Here is a 23994-nt window from a genome sequence, read left to right on the forward strand (position 1 = left end):
TTTGTAAAGTTCTTAGAAAGTTATAACATATGTGCACAATATACTATGCCAAGTACTCCTTAATAAAATGAGGTGGCGAAAAGGCAAAATCGGACTTTAATGAATATGGTTAGGAGTTTGATGAGTAACTCTTTTTTACCTATATCTTTGTGGATATATACACTTAAAACCGCTATATACTTGTTAAATAGGATTTCTAGTAAGGCAGTCTCAAAAATACCTTATGAATTATGGATTGGAAGGAAACCTAGTTTAAGGCACCATCATGTTTGGGGTTGTTGAGCGAAAGCAAGAATTTATAATCCACATAAAAAGAAATTAGATTCTCGAATGATAAGTGGACACTTTATTGGTTATCCAAAGAAATCTAAAGGATATACGTTTTATGTTCCAAACCATAGTCCAAAAATTATGGAAACTTGTAATGCATGATTCCTTGAAAATGGTGAAGTTAGTGGGAGTGTTGAGAGACAGGATGTGGATATACAAGAAAATGAAATTGATTTTCATGTGCCTATTAAAGTTCCAATATCCACTCCAACTCTACATGTTGTTCCAGCAGTTGTTAAAGGACCTAACAATGCTACATAACAAAATGATGAAGCACATTCTGAAGAAGCTAACCCATAAAGAGCCAATTAAGGTGAACCGCAAGAAATGCCATTAAGAAGATCTCAAAGAGAAAGGAGATCGACAATTGCTGATGATTACGTGGTTTACTTGCAAGAGTCAGATTTTGATATAGGAATTGATAAAGATCTAGTTTCCTTTTCACAAGCTATAGAAAGTAATGGGTCTGATAAGTGGTTAGATGCCATAAAAGATGAGTTAAAATCTATGGAACAAAACAAAGTGTGGGATCTCGTCGAATTGCCTAAAGGATCTAAACGAGTTGGGTGTAAATGGGTCTTTAAGACCAAGTGTGACTCGAATGGCAAAATTGAACGATATAAAGCAAGACTTGTTGCCAAGGGTTATACTTAGAAGGATGGCATTGACTATAAAGAAACATTTTCACCAGTCTCAAAGAAAGACTCATTAAGAATTATCATGGCATTAGTGGCTCATTATGACTTAGAGTTACACCAAATAGATGTGAAAATTGCACCAAATAGATGTGAAAATAGCCTTTCTAAATGAAGAACTTGAAGAGGAAGTTTATATGGACCAACCTAAAGGTTTCTCAGTTGAAGGAAAAGGTCATATGGTGTGTAAACTTAAGAAATCAATACACATACTTAAGTAAGCTTCCCACTAGTGGTATATTAAGTTTAATAATACCATAAAGTCTTTTGATTTAAAGAAAAAGTCATTAATTGATGTATATATATCTTAAGATCAGTGGAAGTATGTTTATTTTCTTAATTCTGTATATTTTCTTAATTCTGTATATTTTCTTAATTCTGTATGTTGATGATATCTTATTTGCTGCAAATGATTTGGGCATATTACGTGAGACTAAATATTTTCTATCAATGAATTTTGAAATGAAAGATATAGGAAAGGCATCCTTTGTGATTAGAATAGAAATATTCCACAATAGATCACAAGTACTATTGGGATTATCTCAGAAAGCCTATATTGATAGAATTCTAGAGAGATTTAATATGCATAAATGTTCAGTAGGAATTGTTGCCATACAAAAGAGAATAAATTCAGTCTCAATCAATGTCCAAAGAATGATGTGGAACGTAAAGAAATGGAATCAATTCCTTATGCTTCAATTGTGGAAAATTTGATGTATGCTTAAACCTGTATAATTCTTTATACTGGAATTGATAACTAGAAAGCTGCAAAGAAAGTTTTATGGTATCTGTAATGAACTAAAGATTTCATACTCACTTACAGGATATCTAATCATTTAGAAGTGATTGGATATTCAGATTCAGATTTAGCTGGATGTGTTGACAATAAAAGTTTATTTCGGCTACTTGTTCTTATTAGTTGAAGGAATAGTATTATAAAAAAAAATACCGAAAAATAGTCTGTCATTATTTCATCCATTATGAAAATAAAATTTATGACATGTTTTTAAGTTATAATTCATGCATTATGGATGCAGAACTTTATCTCAAGACTTGGGATAGTCGACACCATTAGCAAGCCGCTGATAATTTATTATGATAATTTCGCAGCAGTATTTTCTTCAAGAACGACAAATATTCGAAGGGTGCCAAACATATGGAATTAAAGTATTTTGCCGTTAAGGAAGAAGTTCAGAAACGAAGAGTATCTATTGAGCACATTAATATTGATCTCATGATTGCACATCCATTGACTAAAGGCTTACAACCTAAGACATTTAAAGAACATGTGCTTAGAATGGGTCTTGGTTTTATTAATTAATGATGTGTTAGCTTTGACACTCTGAGCTCATTGATATGTTTCTGATATATATTAAAGTATTTCCTATTTCTCATGATTGTGTACACATAATATTTTGAGTGAATGATAACAGGAAAAGTCTTTTCAAGACATTATTGTGGACCGTGATGTGATATATATATATATATATATATATATATATATATATATATATATATATATATATATATATATATATCCATTATGTACCTACTATGGTAAGTTGCTAGTGTTGTGGTATATGGAAGGGAGTATGTGATTAAACAATGTACAACCGCCATAACCCACACTTAGTAATTTATTATAGGAAGGTAATTATGAAGTACATTATGGAAAGGATTTGTTTATTTTATGCGCGCCTAATGTTTATGTTATTAAAGTTTATATCACTTAATTATTGTGCCAAGTGGGAGAATGTAAGATTTTGTCCAGTAATTAATATTACATATGGGCCAAAATCAATTCCTTTAATGTGGCCCAATATTAATTGATATTTATTTTAATTAATACAAATCCTAATTGTACAAGGATTACTCTAATTAAAGTAAATCATAATTCTAATTATATAAGGATACTTGATGGACATATTAGATTAAGTCTTGGATATATATATATATATGTATATATATAAGCTGGTCCTGTCTCTACCTATAAGATTACGCATATTCTCTTTCACAAATTCAGAGATAATAGGGTTATCTCAAGAAAGTTTTCCTTCACTAAATTCTTGTGTGTGAATAAAGAAGGGTTAAGAGGGAGAAATCAGTTTATTAAATCAAAGGGTCTCTCTCAATTATTAGCATGGCTAAATTAAACTCCTCATCAGGTATACTTTCTAGATCTGTGAGAATTTATTTGTTCAAAATCCATTATTAGGGTGATGGTTGAATCTGATGTTTATGATTCACATTATGTTTATGATTATTATGATCTATTTAGATTTATTTTACATCATTCTCTTCATTTATCTTTAATATCAATTTTCTTCTTTTTTTTTTCCTTTTCATTTATACCTTTTTTTTTATTTCATTTTCCCTCATTTCATTCTTTCTTCAATTTTATTTCATTGTTTTCTCATTTTCTTCCTTTTATCTTTCACTTTATTTTTCTCTTATGTTTTTTATTTCATTTTTCTCTTTTTTTTATTTTCTTTCATTTTCTTTTATTTCATTTTGCTCTTATCTTTTTTTTTTGTTCATAAATCTTTCTTCATTTTAATTTTTAGTATTAATTTAATTTTTAGTAATTTTTATTATAATATAGTTATGGGAATTTCTGTTTAATTTATTTTTATTGCTAAGTTTTTGATAATATTTTTATATTGTTTTGAGTATTAATGTATTTTTTTAGTAATATATTAATAAATTTTTTAGAAATTTATTTTTTAATATTTTTATTATAATATAATGATAAATTTCCACTTGTATTTTTTATTAGCAATTTTGTTTTTAATATTTTTATATTTATTTTATAATGTTAGTAATAGTATTTATATTATATTTTTTTAGTGATATAGCTCTTCAAAATATATATAATTAATTCAGTAAGATAGGTTTTTGGATAGTCCATGAGGCTAATCAAATTTAATGGTTCGGCAATAAAATTTATTTAATCGGTTCAACTACTGTCAGATCCACTCAATAAAAGGAAAGAATTTTGATTAAAAATAAGCAATCTTGGTTGGATTGTCAAATATAACAATACCTATAATTATGCACTATAAATAGAAATATAATCATATAATTATGCTAACTAATAATATCCATATAATTACATAGTTGACTTATCATAACCAATCATTGTCTATGTCTTATGTAAAGATATTAGATTATCTATGAAAGTAAGTTCCTTTCTCCCTAATCAATCTTATTCACCATTCTTTCATATCAGCTCTAATTTAAGTGTTGAAGGGTCCTTATAGGATAAACCTAATGCTTGGACCTCTGACCAATTTGTTATCTGTTTTGTAGGTCCATACCCACAATGGATTTTTATGGATCGCATCAGTGGCACCGTCTATGAGAAATGATACAAAAAAATTGTGTCTCACCCTCTCTATATCTATTAGAAAAACCAGATCCGACCACCTTTCTACTTGTTATTTGGACTCAAAATGGGAGATGGGATCAAATTCAAGTGGATGGCTTATGATTTATTACAACCTAGTCAAGAAATTCTGTCATGGATGCTCAAGAATTCTTTGAAAATAACTTAAGGTTAGTCAGTTTATTTTTCTTCTGCCTTATTTTGTCCAAACAAGGCTTGAATAAAATGTTTTGGCTTAATGCCTTTTGTGTTATTTTATTTGAGTTCCAAACCCATATAACATGTTGATTTTAAATATCGAAACATGAATAGATCAAGAAATTAATTTCTTTTACACTCATTTAGAATTGGACTGTTTGAACCCAATATAGAGGGCCTTGGTTTTGCCCTGCATTAGTTGCTGGGGAATGAACTAGAACGACGTGTCATGGCTGCATCTTTGGCCAACTTGAGGAAGAAAAAGCTCGTGAATAGAGAGCGTTGTTTTTGGCTTAATTCTATTTTTTTTTTTTCAAAGAATAGAGTGTCCTTAGTTTTGCTTTATTATTTCAACATTGCCACCATTGATTTGCTAGTTATATCTTATTTTTGTTAAATATTTCAAAGTTGCCACCACCTGGTTAGATGTGATCTTGCGTGAATTTACGTAAACTGCATGAACTAAATGAAATCATAAATGGCAGTCTTGGAAACTTGTGATAATTGCAAACTTACCACAGTAATAATGAGATTTGGATTTTGTTGTAAGTATGCCACCCTTTATTTGTTATAAGGGAGCTATTGATTTTATTTAAAATTACAAAAAGACCATCGATATGTTATATTGATTTTGTTTAAATTCACCACCGTTTCTTGACATGTGAGATGCCTTAGTTGTAAGTCATATTTACAAAGTTGCCATTATTCTTTGCTATAAAGAAAAATCTTGACTTGTACACATAGTTACATGGATAGCCACTGGCCATTGAATGCTCAAGTTGGTTAAATTTGCAACTATGCTATTGAATATTTGCTGAATTAAATTCTCATCAAGTTGCCATTGGTATTATTGCCTATGATTTTATTGGAGAACCACAGTGAGGCGTGGAGATAGGGATTAAAATAATTAATGATTTTTGATAAATATATTTAAATAGAAGAGGTTTCAGATTTTAAAATGTGACTTATATTGGGCTCTTTTGAAGATTAGAATGAAAATTATTTAAATATAAAATTGAGGCCAATTATATAAATTTAATTAGATTAAATTATTTAGTCTAATATTACTTTATTCTATTAAAAATTGTTTTGCAGATTACATCTTCAATATTGATTTTGGTTCTCCATTAGCTCTTAGTGTTGTAGGCTTTAGCCTTTAATTGAATTTATAAATGCCAATGCATACATAAAATGTATGTATGTACATACACAAAACATTACTTCCAAGTCTTCTTTAAAATTGAAGACCTTTATCATAGTCAAAATCAAATTCTAGACTTTCATTGAAATGTGCAATACATGTTTGATAAATTACATATTGAGAAATCTTGGATAAATTTACAATATGTATTATATGGATTATCTTCATAAATATGTTTATGCAAGAATAATTTTGTAGGTAAGAAAAGGCTAATAACTTCAAAACAAAGGTCAACGGCTTCCAGTCAAAGGTCCAAAACCTCCAAGCAAAGGTTCTTAAGAACTAAGGACAGACTGGAGCCCCAGCTCCCGCCTCCATCACAGGCTTGGATACCTAGGTCTTGCCTCTATTATAAGCTCAAAAGAGACTCACTCTAGCGATCTTCGCTCATAAGACTTGAAAAGACACTCAAATACCTAAATAAGGCAATAAGACCTGAAAAAGGCAGTGAAACCTTAATGAGACACTAAAGACCTGAATAAGATAATAAGACCTAAAAAGGCAGTGAGACCTGATTAAGGCACCAAACACTTCAATGATGTACTAAAGACCTTAATAATACTGAAAGACCAGAGAAAGACAATTAGACCTGAATAAGACACCAAAGACCTGCAAAGACACTCTAAGACCTGCAAAAGCACTCTAAGACCTAAAAAGACATTTTAAGACCTGCAAAGGTACTCTAAAACGTGCAAAGGCATAAGACTTAAAAAAGGAATCTAAGACCTGAAAAATACACGTAAGGCTTGAAAAAGGCACCTAAGACGATCATTACCCACCTAAGACCCGAAAAGACACGTAGGCGAATTAAAAAGCCCCGAAGAGGCTAAGAAAGCGATAGTTCACCAAGATGACAGGCTTCAACGGCCAATCTAAAGACAATAGTCCACCACTTGAAAATTATTAAAGTAATAATTTGTCATTTACAATTTATCAAGACGATAGTCCACACTCAAAAAATTTTAGGGCGATGGCCAGAGTTTCGACATTTAAATGAACATAAAGATTCATACTCGAGAGGAAACTAATGATATATATAGCTCTCCAAAATATATATAATTAATTAAGTAATTTGGATTTTCAGAGAGCCTATGAGGCTAATCATATTTAATGGTTCAGCCATAAAATTCATTTTATCGGTTTAACTACTATAAGACCTACTCAATAAAAGGAAAGAATCTTGATTAAAGATAAGTAATCTTGATGGATTACCAAACATAACAATGCCTATAATTATACAATATAAATAAAAATATAATCATATAATTATGCTAGTTAATAATATTCATATAATTATACAGTTGATTTACCATAATCAATAATTGTTTAAAAGAGATCATATTATTTACAAAGGTAAGTTCCTTTCTCCCTAATCAATCTTATTCACCATTTGCTCGTATCGACTCTAACTTTAGTGTCGGAGAGTCATTACAGGACAAACTCGATGGACTTCTGACCCATTTCTTATATGTTTTGCGGGTCCATTGCTAGTCCATACTCATAATGAATTTTTATGGACTGCATCATTTAGTAGTGATTTATTATTTTTTAAAAATTTACTTTTAAAATGACTTTAAAATAAATAATTTAACAATAAATTACTTTTTCTTTATTTTTGCCTTTATTAATTAGAAACAAAAAAAATCTATTTCTATTTTTTTAAAATAATTTTTTCAAATTAGAAACGGATTAAAAATGGAATTTTGTTTCAAAATAGAAATGAGTTAGAAAAGAATAAGAATCCATTTCTAATTTGAAATGATTTAATCTCATTTTTTGAATCTAATCTGTTGTTAACGAGAAAATGGATTAGAAATAGAAAAAAGTAGAAACGGATTAGAAACAGAATTATTTCCATTTTTAATTTATTTAGAAACAAAATACCATTTATTTCTAATTTAGAAACGGATAGAAATTTTCGTTTTTATTGTTATTAGCAAGGACCTAATTAGAAACACATTTTTTTTTTTCTGTTTCTAAACTAAATTAGAAATGAAAATTTCAATTCAGAAACGAAAAATTCCTTTTCTAAATTGATTTTTTTCTTGTAGTGGCCCAAACTTGAACTTTATCAATATTTTTAATACATGTGCTCATCTTACACCTAGTTAAAATTTTTTCTAAGCTATCCAATGTCACGACCGAACCTATGGATCGGACTGACACTAGGACCTGGGCCAGCTTAAAGCCCCCGAGGCCTGTAGTAAGCCTAACTATTTCTCAACCCATGACTAGGCCCACAATTTAGGCCCAATATGCATATAAAATAATTTAAATTAAACTGTTAAAATTTTCTTTTGGGCCAACTTGGCCCAATAATTATCAGAAACTAAAAATAGGGGAGCCCAGCTCAACCCTATTACATCATTTACAAACTATTCAAGACTCATGAAATTTTTTTTTTCATTTATTAATACAAAAACTTAAATTCATGCAATCCCTAATAGAATTAATGCTACTACTAGTACATGTGGAGTCCTAAATTACAAATTTAGAGAATAATAATACAATTAAGTAATCTTTTCATAACCTGCGAGGAAAGAGACAGGTTATTCTGAAAAATGTCTCCTCCTGTAGCCTGGAAAAATATGGTGAACAGGAGTGAGTGTTCGACTCAGAGAGTAAAATATCAATTTTAACTATAATCTCTATAACTATCTAAAGTTAATGCACCCTGTAGAGTGAAATGCAACATCGGCAATATTTTCACATCATAATAGCAAAAAGGTAATTTAGAGCACTCACACACCCGATAATGTCAAACAATACATATATGGGAGCTGATCCCCTATACAGCCCTCTTAATCCAAACTGTGCCAGCGAAGAACTCAAGCTCGGACTTCCACTTAATAAACCAAATCGAGGTCCCAGTGAAGAACTCAAGCCGTGTCTACCCTGAAGGATCGGGTCTCAGTAAAGATCTCAAGGCGTGTCTACCCCGAAGGACCGGGTCCCAGAGAAGATCTCAAGCCGTGTCTACCCGTCCTGTCCATAGCCAACACTATAACACACGCACGCCAACGCACGCACACTGCTCCAAATTATCACAATAAAATCCATGACACTTTAACAATTATGAATGCAACATAAAACATGCATAGTATTTAACTACATAAATACATATTTATAAGTGATGCATGGGCATGCTTAAACATATAATAATATCAAAATTACAATTAAAATTAATATTTTACTCACAGTACACCGATGACTATTGTGGCTGCTGGATGCAGAAAAATAGCTGATCTCGATCACCTAATAATTAAATTATAAATTTATTAGTACTAAGTTAAGATAAAACTCTAAAGAGACAACAGACAGCCTAATTCATGCCGAAAATTTGACAGAGTTTTTCCTATACCTGGGATCTACCCAACCTGCAAAAAGGCTCAAATAACACTTATAAATTCAACTCATATCTCATCATCATTATATGGCCCCTCATGGGCCCTCCAAACCAAGCAATACTCAAAACCTTAAAAATTACGTTTTAGTCCCTATAATTGACATTTTGTAAAAATCCACTCAAACAAGCTCTAAAAATTCTAAAATTCTGCTCCGCGGTCCTTAATAATATTATAAGGCTATTGCAAAATGAATTGTAATTTTCTAATCACCCATGAATATTTTATTCAAGAATATTACTCAATTTCATAAATTTTCAACAGCTAACATATTCTTAATTCAACCCAATTCAATATTCACATATTTAAACCTCCATCCTTAAGCTTCAACCAATTATGTAAAATTTAAATATCTTAATTTCAAATAATCTTATATGCCCATATGCTAAAAAGCTAACTTAAATCTATCTATATTTTTCAAAAATATTCTACAATCACTCAAAAATTCAACAAACACCATAGAATATCTCCAAATAATTTTACTTTCATCATATATTTTTCTTAGAATTTTTCTTCAATTTTTTCTATTTAAGAAACACTGTATTTATGCTCCACAGACAGAGAAATAATGAAAATAGTCTTACTCAAAATTTATCTGTGTCTCAAAAATTTAAAAAATTTATGAGGAAGCCTCTGGAAGTTGAATCATTTCCAAAGTCCACCGGAGCCACCACTCGCCGGTCATCGGCTATATTTTCCGGATTTGATCATACCATCATGTTCCTCTTCTCTCCCTTAGTCTATAGGTGGTCTCGGATCGTCAATCCAACGGTCAGATCGTCGGAAATCTCGTTGGAAAGTCAAAGAAAAGCTTATTTTCTCTCTCCTCACTGGCGCCGGAAATGGCCACCAAATCCGGCGAGGCTGGTCTCATCTGAAAGGGCTCACTCTTAGGAGTCCATAGCCGTTGGAATCACTCCAATCGGACGTTGGGATCGCCGGATACGAGCATTTAAAGTTTGAGACCCTTTCTCTCTCTCTCTCTCTCTCTCTCTCTCTCTCTCCACTGTTGGCCGGATTCCCAGCTGCTACCGTCGCTTGGGAGGTCGCCGGCCGGTCACCGGAGAAGGAAAGAAGAAGAAGAGAGGGGAGGAGAGAAGAGGAGAGGAGAGAAATTGAGGGGGGGGGGGGGGGGGGTTCTCTCCTCCCTATTTTGTTTTTGAATTTTTTTTTTTTTACCAGCAATGACAATGAAAATCCACTATCACACGCCAAGTCCCATCCCCCTTTCCCCTTTTTTTTGTTTTTTTTTTGTTGTTATATCAAAACTCATTTCAAACCCAATTAATATTATTTAAATAATACCGAACTCATGATTAATAATTTATATAAGCATACTTTTTACTAATAATTTAAATTTAAAAAATTGAATAATTTTAAAAATTTTAATTCTAGTTATTTAAAATATAATATATAAAAATTTATAAATATTATTATAAATATATATTTATATTTAATTATTTATTTATATAAATAAAATTGAGTAACATATAAAATTTAAACTCGATATGTATATTATTTTTTTAAATTCAAACATATTTTAAACTCGATTATTTAATACTTAAATTAATTTTTTAATAAAATTCTATTAAATTGAATTTAAAAATATCTGGCCTATTGCCGTCCTCCATTAATCTAAGTGCCAATTGCTAATCTGTCGATGCAACTTATGAAATTTATTTATAGGCTTATGGGCCGATGATTTAAAAAAATAAATAAAAAAAAAAGAAGGCCGAATATTCCTAACTAAATGAGGCCTTAGTTTGGAATATTCAGCCTTAGTTTGATTCAAAATTGAATTTAAAATTTTAAAATTATTTAATTTGTATATATTTATTTGTTTCATGAAAAATATTTTTTAAATTTTTTAGTATTTAAGATACTTAGAAAATTAGTCAATGAAAAATATTTTCCTAATCAAAGGCAAAAGTTAAGTTATTTTTGAAGAAAATAATTTCTTTTTTTAAAAGAAAAAATTATTTTTCACATTCTAGACTTAATCTTATGAAAATGAGAAAATACTTTATATATATATATAATTTAATATTACAATCAAATAACAGAAAATATTTTTATAAAAAATATTTTTCATATATAAATTATTTTATGTAAAACAAATAGAGCCTTTAAAAAATAAAACTTTTTAGAAAATACTGAAATTGATCTTATTTAATTTGCATAATCAAACTAACCTCTTGAGAAGAAACTATTCTACTTTCCTTATGCAAAAAAAGTAACTTAAGTAAGTAGATCTTGGTAAATTAGAACTTGGTAAGTTATACTTCCTATTTAAGTATAATATAGTTTATTAATTTATCATTTAATTTGTTATTCTTTTTATTATTTTATAAACATTATTATATTTTGTAATTTAAAAAAAATTACACTTTAAGAATTTAATTTATGTATAAAAACATGTATATTATTGTACTTCCTGAAAAATATTTTCTAGGCAGCAGAGTGTTTTTATCAAATAAGGCCTAACTTTAAAAAGAAAAGAAAAAAAGATTCTACGTTATTTAGCTGTGAGCATTATTCGATTCAAACTAAATAAACCGAATCAAATCATCTTAATTCAGTAATTCAATTCAATTTTTAAGATAATTTGATTCGATTTTATATTATAAAAATTTCGATTATTTCGGTTCAGTTTAGTTTTGAAGAGAAAAAAATTAATTAAACCGAACTGAACCAAGTAGTTTTATTGATTTTTGAATTGATTTATTTTTATGGGAAATTTATGAATTATATGTAATTATATATATATAAATTGTTTAATTTATTGATTAATGGTTATTAGGTTAAAACCAAGTTCAAAATCAGATCAAATAATTTAAAAATCAAGTCTAAATTAAAAAATAATAAAAAATTAAAATCGATTGAATCGAATCGAATCGAAATAGAGCGATTCAGTTCGATTTGATTTTTCATCCATTTCAATTTAATTCAATTTTTAAGATATGTAATTTAATTTTTTTGATTTAATTTGATTCGATTTAATTCGATTCAATTTGAACCGAACGCTCACACATTGCCCATTCATTTTCACTTTTCACCATTCTCTTTCTTTTAATATATATATATATATATATATATATTAATTTTGATCAATGACAAAATTTAGAGCAATTAATGCAAGCCTAGCCAGTCAGGTTTAAAATTAAAATTAAAATTAAGACTTTATTTATTTTATAAAAAATATTTGTTTAAAAATTTTTTTTATTTTAGTGTTTAAGTATCAATAAAGGTGCCAATAAAAAATATTTTTTCAATTAAATAAAAAATTAAATTATTTTTTAAGAAAAATAACTTATTTTATCCAAGATAAGAATTATTTTTATTTTTTAAATTTTAATAATTTTATTAAAATATAAAAACACACACATATATATATATATATATATATATATATATATATATATATATGATAACATATACCATTTACTTAACAATACAATCAAACGATAGAAGATATTTTTCATAAAAAAATTTTATATATAAATTATTTTTTACAAAATAAATGAATTTAATTTTATTTGATTAAAATTAATTTTAATTTAAATAAAAAAATTAATTATTTTGATTTGATTTAATTTAAAAATAAAGTTAATTTTTTAAGCTAAAAGCTTTCAATTATTAAATGTCATTAAAATTAAATTAAATTAAATCATTTTGCATAAAAATCGACTCCAACAAAGGCGGCCAAAGCTAAATAAAAGCCTGAAAAAGTAAATAACAAACTAAAAGTAAAAGAAGGCGACATGATTCGTCAACCAAAAAAAAAAAAAGAAGGCGACATGCTTGTGTCACGTGGATCGGATATCCTTTTTTATTTTACGCCACCATCCACTAAAAAAATGAAAATTATAATTTATTCCCTAAATTTTACTATTAATAATAATGTAATTCTTATATTTTAAAAATTATACTATTTCATCCTATAATTTAATCCTAAGAATTTAAATTCTAAAATTCTAATACCTTAAACCCTATAAATTTAAATTTATTTTAAAAATTTAAACCCTAAATCTTAATATTCTAAACCTAAACATTCTAAATTTAAAAATTTTAAATTGTAAATCTTAAAATTCTAAACTCAAAATACATATAACGAAGTCATTTTGCATTTTCTAAAATCATGAAATTATAAATTTTTTTTTATAAAGTTTATTTAAAAAATATTTCAAAAGTTAAAATATAAAAAAAATATAAAAAGCAAAAGGCAAAGTGCTTCCCAGAATCTCTCGCCGGGATTTTGTCTCGATGCCTAAAAAAATATTATAAAAAATGATAAAGATCAACGGTCAAACATGCGCAATCTCACAAAAGCATAACCAGACTCGACCACACCTGAACCTGACCGACTCATGCTCATCTTCTTCTCATGTGGATTGTGGCCTTTCCATGAATGATCAAATCCATCGCCATATCTTTTCTCTCTCTGACTCTCTCTCTGGGTATCTAATCTCTTGATTTCTCCTCCCTGGGCCTCCCCATTCTTCCTCCTTAATTCTCTCCTCTCCTCCTCGTGGAGGAGCCTTTCTGGCTGCTCAGGTCTCCTCTATTTCTTTCTATACAGATCTATCGTGTAATTTTTGCAGTTTTCTGGTTGGTTGCCAGGAAATATTTTTTCTCTTGGAAAAAGACAATCTTTGAAATTTCTAACGACTTTATTTTCTTTTTTATTCATTTTATTTTTTTTTTTTGGGTTATTGGGGAATTTCCCAGATCTTATTTATTTTGATATGTGTTTGGTCGGTACAGGCGTTCGTGGTGTGAACAATAATCGAAAATGAACTCTTGTGGGTACCTGCGAAAAAGCGCCATGGGAGGCTGCGAGGAGAGGAGGATGATGGTGGTAGACTCTATGGTTTGCCCCAAGCCTCGCCGTTTGGGTCTTTCAAATCCTTCCCTTCACGATCAATTCAGACCCTTAAGATTGCCCATCAAGTATAATTTATATATATGTATATCTTTATTTGTTAGATTTTCTGTCTTCTAATCTAAACTATATAAATTTATTGTTTTTATTTTGGTTTATTCTTCTTGTAAATGGCAGTCACCAGACTGACATGGGAGAATCAATAGCTGGGGCTGAGCTTCTTGACATGATCCTTACTAAGGTTCATCTCTGTTTCTCTCTATGCAATTTTACACATTATTTTTATTATTATTATACTTTGTTGTAAGAAGAAGCACACTGTAGTACATAGTTTATCCTTCCAATGATTTAAAACAGAACAACTCTAGTAGAGTCCTAGGTAAGAAGTAAGAACCTTCTTCAATTTTTTTTTTTCTACTGCAAAGTAAAAATTTTTTACCCATCTTGTATAAATTTCTTCCATGCTTGAGATTTCTTGATTTTTCATATCATTTGAGCCTCTTCTTTTGTTCTTATTATATTGTTTTTATTAAAAGGCTCTTTCATTTTTGTAGTTGCAATTGTTTAATGCTTCCTCTAATATAATGAAGATTATATAGTTCTTGTTACTCATCAACTAGTTTATTGAATTCAATTTGGTGGGATCTCTTGGTTAAATGAAAAGAAAATAAAAGAAACTATGTACTGAATTTATATTACAAGTGACACAGGAAACTGAGTTGGTTCTTGATTCTTTCAGGGAGGATGTGGTGGGGAAAGATCAGGTTACCAGGTAGCATCTTCGCCGCCGTTTTACTGTGGATCACCCCCAAGTAGAGCATCAAACCCTGTAGTCCAAGATGCCCAATTTGGCAGTGAAATGATAACTCCCCTATCTCCTGCTCCGCTATCACCGTCCTCATCATCAGCACGCAAGGGAGGCGGGTGTGTTCGAATGAAATTTGGGCACAAGCCTGCTGTAAGGATTGAAGGGTTTGATTGTCTTAGCAAAGATAGGCGAAATTGCAGCATCTCTGCAGTAGCTTAAGCATTGAACTCTCCATTGAAAAAACCTAGAAAATAGCAAATTTTGATCATCAGAGGAGGAGAACAAAAATTGTGGGATGGCTAATAGTAATGATCAACTACTGTGTTTTTGTTTGATGTATATAGAGGTTTAATGGTGTTTCCTGGCGAGTTTTTCACTCTCAAAATATGTACATGTAATGAAGGTTGTTGAAAGGTGTTTAATTTTGAAGTAATAAGGAGGAGAGAGAGAGGTAAGTGTTTCTGTTTGTAGGTTCATTGTTCTTGTTTATAGAAAGGGAGAGTGAGAGAGAATGAGAAAGAGACAGGTTCAGAGGTTGTAATATTTCTGGGAGGGTTGCTATTCCATTGTAATATTTCAATGTTTGTCACTTTTTCTAATCCTTGATTGTAACTGTAATTTGAATGAAATAAGGATTAGCCATTTGGAAATCTGTTCTGTTCTGTTCAACTCTTACCCTTCATGTTGTTTTTTTTTTTTTTTCTGTACATGAGAGATGGAGAGTAAGGCTGAAAGAGTTTCAAATCCTGACCTTTTCAAGTACCAACAGTCAAATGACTAATCTGTTGTTAATCTATTGGCATTGGAGAACAACTAATTACTCTAATGGTGCCGTTAAGTGAAACTTTCTGTTGATCCCAATTTAACAAAATCTTGAAAATGGATTCTTGTTTCAATAGAAATTAAGTTTAAGCTGATTGCAATATGAATGGTTGCCGGACATAATAAAAAAAAAAAAAGGTAAAAGAAGAATAAAATATTATTAATATTAATTGATAATAGAAATGGGGTCTACCTAGGCTGAGTGTTGAATGTTTCGGTGTGTTTGGTTTGGTTAAGTGCAAACGTAAAGATGGGTCCTAAAGGAGAAGTTGCAATAGTGACAAGGCCGGCATCAATCTCCAAGCAAATGGCTTTTTGTTGTTGAAAGGTCTTATCATTGCCAGTGCTGACTAGGTGTTTATGAGGCCATCATCTATCCTTTTTGTTTCGTTTTTTTTTTTTTTTTTTTTAATTTCTTTTGGATAAATTTACCATTTAATCATTAAATTTAGCATTATTAACACTTTGACTCTTTAAATTTTAAAAATTGAACTATTTCATCCCTAATTTTGTTTATGTTAAAATTGTAGTCTCCCCATCTATTTTGCCATTAATATTAAAGTAAAAAAAATAAAAAAAAAAAACTCTAATAACTTTGGTTTTTTTTTTTTTTCCTCATTTTCTCACTAAATTTCCGCTTCTTCAAACATCACATTTCAAAGAACTTCTTCACCTTCACTTTCCTCCACTTGAACCATCATCAATCCACCATACTTAACTTGTTTTCAACCTTCATAGCCTTGCCTTGACCCACAAAATACAGAAACTCAATCGCATCTCATACCTCTCACCCTTATCTCTCAAATAGAACCATATTGTCGCCATATCCCTCACCTTCGACTAGCTTCACACCAGACCACCACTATAAACTTAATCCATCAGACTACTCCTTCACACCCACTAAATCTAACCTCAACACATACAACTGCTCCTTTGAATTGATGTTATGACCCAACCTATGGGTCGAATCAACACTAAGATTTGGGTCAGCCTAAAGCCCCCGAGACCTGTAGTAAGTCTAACTATTCCTCAACCCAACTCTAAGGCCCATTTGGGCCCAATTTCAAGAATTCAACCGAACAGAGTCCGACCATAAAATGGATCATTCAACGGGGAGTTTTTGATTTCCTTGACCTATAAACACAATATATAATAAATTGGGGAGTTCAGCTCACCCTCCACATAATCAAAATGTCATAACTCAAATAGGAGCTCAGCTCCCTCATCCAATCCCATCATGCATATAGTTAATAATTTTATAGGTCCAACATAACTTTTATAATACAGGCCCAAAATAAAAATAAGTGCTTCTAACACATGCGGAGTCTAAAATTTAACTCAATTGTATAAAATACATTAAATACTATTAATGGACCTGCGAAGAAGAATAGCAGGTTAGCCATAATAAATAATTCTCCTGTAGCCTGGAAAAATAGATGAACAGGAGTAAGCGTTGCAACTCAGAGAGTAAAATACTAATTTTAATCATAATCTCTATAACTATCTAAAGCTAATATACCCTGTGGAGTGAAATGCAACATCGTCATAATTTTCATATCATAACAGCAAAAAGGCAATTTGGAGTACTCACACACCCAACACTGTCAAGCAATACATATATGAGAGCTGATCCCCTATACAGCCCTCTTAATCCAACCTCTGCCAGTGAGTGTCTCTCAAGCCAGACTTTCGCTTAATAAACCAAATGCGGAGTCCTAGCGAGTGTCTCTTAAGTCGTGTCTACCCCGAAGGACTGGGTCCTAGCGAGTGTCTATCAAGCCGTATCTACCCGTCCTGTCCATATCTAATACCATACCACACGCATGCCACACACACACACTGCTCCAAATTACTACAAACAACATTTATGGCACTTCAACAATTATGAATGCAATATAAAACGTGCCTAGTGTTTAACTACATAGATACATATTTATAAGTGATGCATGGGCATGCTTGAATATATAATAATATTGAAATTACAATTAAAATTAATATTTTACTCACAAACTTGAACCGAGGTCACTGCAGCGGCTGGGCGAAGAAGGAAGGCTGTCCTGGCTCACCTGACAATTTCATTGCTATTATTTAATATATTTGACTCAATACAAGTTTAGAAAAGACCAAAAACACCCTAAGTTGTGCTGAAAATCCGACAGAGTCTCCCCTATACCTATGACCTACCCAACCTGCAAAATGGTTCAAATAACACTTCTAAACTCAACCCCTCCTGGGCCCTCCAAACCAAGCAATAATCACAACATCAAACAACTCAATTATACGACTTCAAAACTAATATTTTTCAAAAACTATCCAAACTAACTTTAAAAATTCTATAAACCTGCCCCGCGGTCCTTAATAATACTATAAGGCTATTGCAATAGAAATCGTTATTTTTTTTATCATCCACGACTATTTTATAAATTTTATTCTAATCCAGTACAAAGCAAAAATTGAGTAATATAGAGTTCGAGTTTACCTATGCCAAATCTGATAACTGGAACACGTCCAGAATGTCTGAAAACGGTGGGATAGCCTATAATCTTGACCCGGTTCTGAAATAGTTCTAACAGCTTATCTGCTCGGCCCGAAATTATAAATTCGGGCGACGATCGAATTTTCACGAAATGAAAGTACATACGAGAAGTCCACAATACCAGAGAATATATATATATATATATATATATATATATATATATATATATATATATATATAGTAATTATTTGAAAATTAGGGATGTTACATTCTTCCCCCCCTTATAGAAAATTTATCCTCGAATTTTACACAAGGCAGAACAATGACACATAGTTGCATATCAAACTTATGAGTACTTGCTGCACATATCCCGCTCTAACTTCCAAGTGCATTCCTCCATAGATTAACTCCTCCACAAGTTTAACCATAGGGATTTGCCTTGACCAAAATTGTCTCATCTGATAGTCTATTATGGCTACTAGTTGCTCCTCAAATATCAAATTCTCATTTAACTCCACTGTGTTTGGTCGCAGCATATGAGAAGGATCGGGAACATACTTTCTAAGCATGAAAATGTAGAATACTGGGTAGACATAAGAAAGGTTTAGTGGCAACTCTAACTGATAAACAATTGCTCCCACTCTGTCCATGATCTTAAAAGGTCCTATATAACGGAGTGCCAATTTGCCTTTTCTTTTCAAATCTCATAATCCTTTTCATAGGAGAAACCTTCAAGAACACGGTTACCCATTATAAATTTTACATCTTTCTGCCTTGGATCTGCATGGATGGTTAAAAATTTTTATGTCTATCTGCCCCTGTCGTAGTATGCCAGCTACCATCCTCCTTCTGAATCTAAACCATCACATCTGACTACTCGTTTACCCCTCTTTTTTTTTTTTTTTGTCATCTCTAGTACTCATTATAACTCTACTACTCTCGACTTGATATCTGATAACTTTAATAAACTTTGGCGCTTACCTCACTTTTATTATGCCCTATTGTGTCTCTTGGTGACTTCAGTCCTCATTCCTTTGTTTCAATAATCTCTGTTTCCCAAAAACATGACTTATGTTCCTTACCCTATAGTATCATATGAAATACTTTCCTGTAGCACCTATCATATATATCTCGTTCGAAACCTTTTCTTGTCCTATGACCTCAATGGTCAATACCTATAAATCTTCTCAGTCCCATGATACTTCAAATTTTCAATCTCTTTTGTGTCATTACTAAGGTCCTTAGACCAGCTCTTGTCCATCTTATGTAACTAGTTATGTAGAGCTCCATCTAAGTGTCAAGCATACCCTACACCACTTATCAATATTGGAAAGTGAACTGAGTCTCTTCTCTTATAGGACAAATGTATTTGTATTCCCTGACAACCCAGTTAATGCAACTTTATCATTTCCGACTCCTTCTCTGGAATGGAAATATCTAGACTTCTTCCTAAAGCTTCCTAGTATGTGGTCTACTTCTGACACATTGGCACTCAGATCGAGGCTCTACTACTCCTTTAATCTATTATCTCATAATAACTTGTTTCAAACATCTCTTAGTGTGTTCCTAGCATACCTATTCCTTCTTATCCTCATCATTATAACTAGCTCTACCGAGCTTTCTTCCGGTCCTTTGGATCTTATCCACTTTCTTTTCCTATTTATGCTATCGTCGATATCTTTTCAACATATTGTACTTATTCCTTAATCTTAGTCCTATCTCACCCTTACACCTTTTTCTTCAAGGATGTCCATCCCATCATCAACTTTAACTTTCTTTTTTTTTTTTTTTAATTTCTTAGTCTTATCTTAATTACTAGTTCCATTACTTCAAGAATTCTAACTTTACGATTGACTCCTACCAGCACATTCTTCACATTACGTAACACTTGTAATTAACCATAGAAAATTCTTTTTGTATCCCCTTTCCCAACTTACTTATCAGAACATTATCATTCCCTACTAGCCTTAGTAGGAAATTGCTCATCCTGGATGGATAGGTGTAACACCCCTGTTTGCATAGCCTGGTATATTTCACTGTTCCGGTGACCGGTGTCGGTCCGGACAATTAAGGGGATTAGAATCACACCTAAGACAACTAGATAAGCCATAAACACAAATATTTAGTAATTGCCAATTAGTTAAGTATAAATAAGAAAAACATAATATAAGAAGTTAAACGAGCTGAGAGTCACAGCGATGGGTGACCTTCTCGGGAATGACTACGAAGTCGATTTAAACTCAAATTTCGAACCGTAAAATGTGACGCTACGGTCCTCAGGACCCTTATGAACATAGTGGAAAAGAGAAAATTACGAAAAAGAACTGTTAAGCCAGTCAAATAATTAGGTCAGAGAGCCGGAAGAAATATTGAATTATTTGCAAATCGGGATGAACCGGCGAGGGGCAATTTGGTCAATTGACCCCGAGAGCTGACTCCAGACCTAACTGTCAAATCAAATCGGAGAAAAGAAAATTTCGGAGTCGGGAATTAAATTAAAGAACTAATAGAAAAAAAAAAGGAAAAGAAAAGAAAAAGCTAATTACATCACTTTATGACATCAAAATGATGTTAAAATTAATTATTAAAATTCCCATAATTTTTGACCCATTCAAATACATAAAGCAAGACTTAAAATACATAAAAACAAAAAAAAATATAACCTTTCTCCTACCTCAAAGAAATCGGCAGCCATGGCTCTCCAAACTCCACTATTGACTCCTCCATGAAAGCTTGAATATAAGTTTTTAAACACCCATTTGACCCTACCTTACCCCAAATTCTCCCATAAAAACTTGTTTTAGTCACTTGAGAAGAAGCTTGACCACCAAAGAAAGAAGAAAAGAGGAAGGAAATTAGAGAATTCAAATCCAAGTGGAGGTAAGCACCCTAAGTTAAAAATTTGAGAATTTTTAGTTATGTTTGTAGCTTAAAATAACTTAGAAGTTAAAGAAATGAAATGATATAAATTGTGGAGGACCAAACTGAAATTTCAGCCAGCATGATGGGGAGGGTGATTTGCATGGTTTGATTTATTTGAATGGGTATATGAACCTTAATTAGTTGAATGACTATGGTTAAAGGCATGAAATTGGTTAAATGCAAGAATTGGTGAATTAGGGTTTGGACACTTAGGGTTTAGAGACCAAAAATGTGAAAAATTAGTAAATGATATCTTGGACCTAGTTTGAAGGGAGAAATGGTCAATTGTGACCAAATAGAATGTGTTAGAAGTGTTTGAACCCAAACCAAATTCGGGTTGACTGTGGTCATGCTGCTGGCAGCATGACTAAGGTCTCTTTAAGGGACCAAAAATTAAAATTTATAAGTCCAATTGGTATGAGACCAATTGGGAATGAAAATAGATACTAAATGACACAATTTTCATTTAGGAAGCATGCCCAAAAAGTGACCAAAACCTAGTGAACAAATTGACCAAACTTGGAAAATCACAGTCTGCCTTGTACAAAATGACCAAATGAACAGTGTGGCCATAACTTGAGCTAGGCAGGTCTAAATGACCTGAAATTTTACCAGTGGATAGTTGAGGTATATACCTAAAACTTTCATGAAGAATACAAACCCAAATTATGCCATTAACCAAGTCATTTGGCCACCCAAAGTTGGTGACCTAAAACTGCCAGAACCAAAATTTGCCCAGAAAATCTGGGTTAAGTCCAATCCGGCAGCCATGGTTCAAATAGCTATAACTTGAGCTAAAAAACTCCAATTGGAGTGATTCAAAGAGGATAATAAACTTAAGACAATAGAGAACATTTTCTATGAAGGAAGTTTTGCCAAATTCTAACTGTAAAATGACCAATTGAACAGTACAACTTAAGATACCAAAATTGAAAATTTGCAAATTTGCCTAAAAGATTTAGAATTTGAGTAAACAACCAAAACCAATAAATTTAGTGACCAAAATATGGTATGTGGGTGAAGTTGGAATTCCCATACCTATTAAGCTTTAGACAGTCAATAATTTGACTTGAATAGTGTAGTGAATAGTAACCCCGAAACACAAAATTTACAGAACGTCGAGTTTAGCACATTAGAGCTAGGTAAAAGTGAAGTTAAATTTATTTTTGGATTTATGTTAAGTTATGGTACTGAAACACTGTAAAATTATATGTTTCAGTTGAAAAGAACACTGGGAAAGAACCCGAGGAATCGAGTCATGGCCAAGAGGCGACTCGCTTGAGGTTTGTGCACAACATCACTATGCTTTAAAATTCATTGATAAAGTGAATGAAATATGTATTTTACTTTTGCTTTGAATTGTTGAAAGTTTATTTGTGACATTATTTATGATGTTTTGATTTAAATTGTGAAAGTTATTGCTTATATTTGAAATAGCAATGTTTAGCAAATTGTTAAGATAAGTTTTGAAACCACACTGTCATGACCATATATTTGAACACCTCATTAGCATGACTAGTGGGGGTAATCAGTTTCGAATTTTGATTCCTTCTCTGGATGAAGTGTTGAGGTGTGCCAGTAGAAGAGGAATTTGAATGGATATCCATATATTTGAGCAAGCTAGCCTTATGATGTGATTTCTCCTTAGCCTCTGGCTATTGAGATTATATTTGTTTCGAATGGCATGATCTAACTGTGGATTTTATGAAATATGTTTGATACTTTGAAATGAAATTATTTGGAATAAAATCTCATAATTCATGTTTTGTGTTTAACTCGCATGCTTAGTTCAATTTTTGAATAAATATGATTTAAATTCTGCATAAAGATTATTTTAGTATGTTGTGCACCACTGAGTCCTAGTACTCAGCGATAGCTATTATTGCTGTCACAGATTTAGAGACTAGAGGAGCAGCAGAGTGAGCTGCTGAGGATTATCGAGCGACTCATCCTGAAGTTATATCGAGTATATTTTATACCCTGATTGTAGAAATTTATTTTGATATATGTAATGTACATAAATGTATGGACATGTAAATTCGGTCTTGAGCAGTTTGTACAAAGTTTGTATAAAGTTGTAATAAAATTTAGTTTGGATTTTCCCAATGTAGACTTTAGTATGATGTATATATAGATTGTTTGTCTTTAATGAATGAAAATGTTTTATTTTAATTTGAATGAGATTGATAGATATTATTGAATTTTTGAAAATTGAGAAATGTTGACTGTTGAATTTTGAAACTTGAGAAATTGGTTGAGATTGATTATGAAATTGAAGTAGTGGTTGAGAAAAATTATTGGAAGTGCTTTTTACAGGTATTTGAAGAACTGTTTTCTCAAAATACAGACGGAACTTTGCCAAAATTTTTATAAAATTTGCGGAAAAATAAAATGGACCAAAAATTTTAACTAGTTTTGAACTTTGAATAAATGATTTTAATATCTATTTAGAAATGCTCACCACTTATAAAAAGTAAGAAAATTATTTTAAAATCCCTTGTAGGGTACTTAATGAGTTATCGGTAGGTGAAGTGCGGTAGTTCATTAGGTATTCTACGGGATCATGTTATGCCTTACAGAGGGGTAAGGTGTGACATGTTTTAGTGGTATCAGAGCAAAAAAATTTTGAAGTATGTTTTAACTTGAGAATTTGTGTCTTTTCTTGTTAAGTACAACTGCTCAATGTCCATATTTGTTACATATAGTGCATTACATCATAAATATAAACTAACGGAGGGAAATCTCCATGTGTTACTTGTTCAGGAGATACCCTAATTTCAGACTGAAATGGAAGAAGGGGATCGCTCAGTCAAGCAATCTGTTGAAGTTGAGGCATAAGGGGAAGCCCCAGCTTTACAGAATGTCAGTGGG

The 23994-nt window shown here is 31.3% G+C and overlaps 1 protein-coding gene across 1 annotated transcript; it reads left to right on the forward strand.

Moving 5' to 3' along the window:
- The first annotated feature begins 13521 nt into the window (after positions 1 to 13521).
- LOC110661452 (uncharacterized) lies at positions 13522 to 15553 on the forward strand. The gene is made up of 4 exons (XM_021820082.2): positions 13522 to 13767; positions 13978 to 14163; positions 14273 to 14336; positions 14835 to 15553. Exons 2-4 carry the CDS (start codon positions 14006 to 14008, stop codon positions 15120 to 15122), a joined length of 510 nt encoding a protein of 169 aa, XP_021675774.2. The 5' UTR covers positions 13522 to 13767; positions 13978 to 14005; the 3' UTR covers positions 15123 to 15553.
- Positions 15554 to 23994: the final 8441 nt, after the last annotated feature.

This window comes from Hevea brasiliensis, chromosome 9, assembly GCF_030052815.1.
Source record: "Hevea brasiliensis isolate MT/VB/25A 57/8 chromosome 9, ASM3005281v1, whole genome shotgun sequence".
Lineage (NCBI taxonomy): Eukaryota > Viridiplantae > Streptophyta > Magnoliopsida > Malpighiales > Euphorbiaceae > Hevea > Hevea brasiliensis.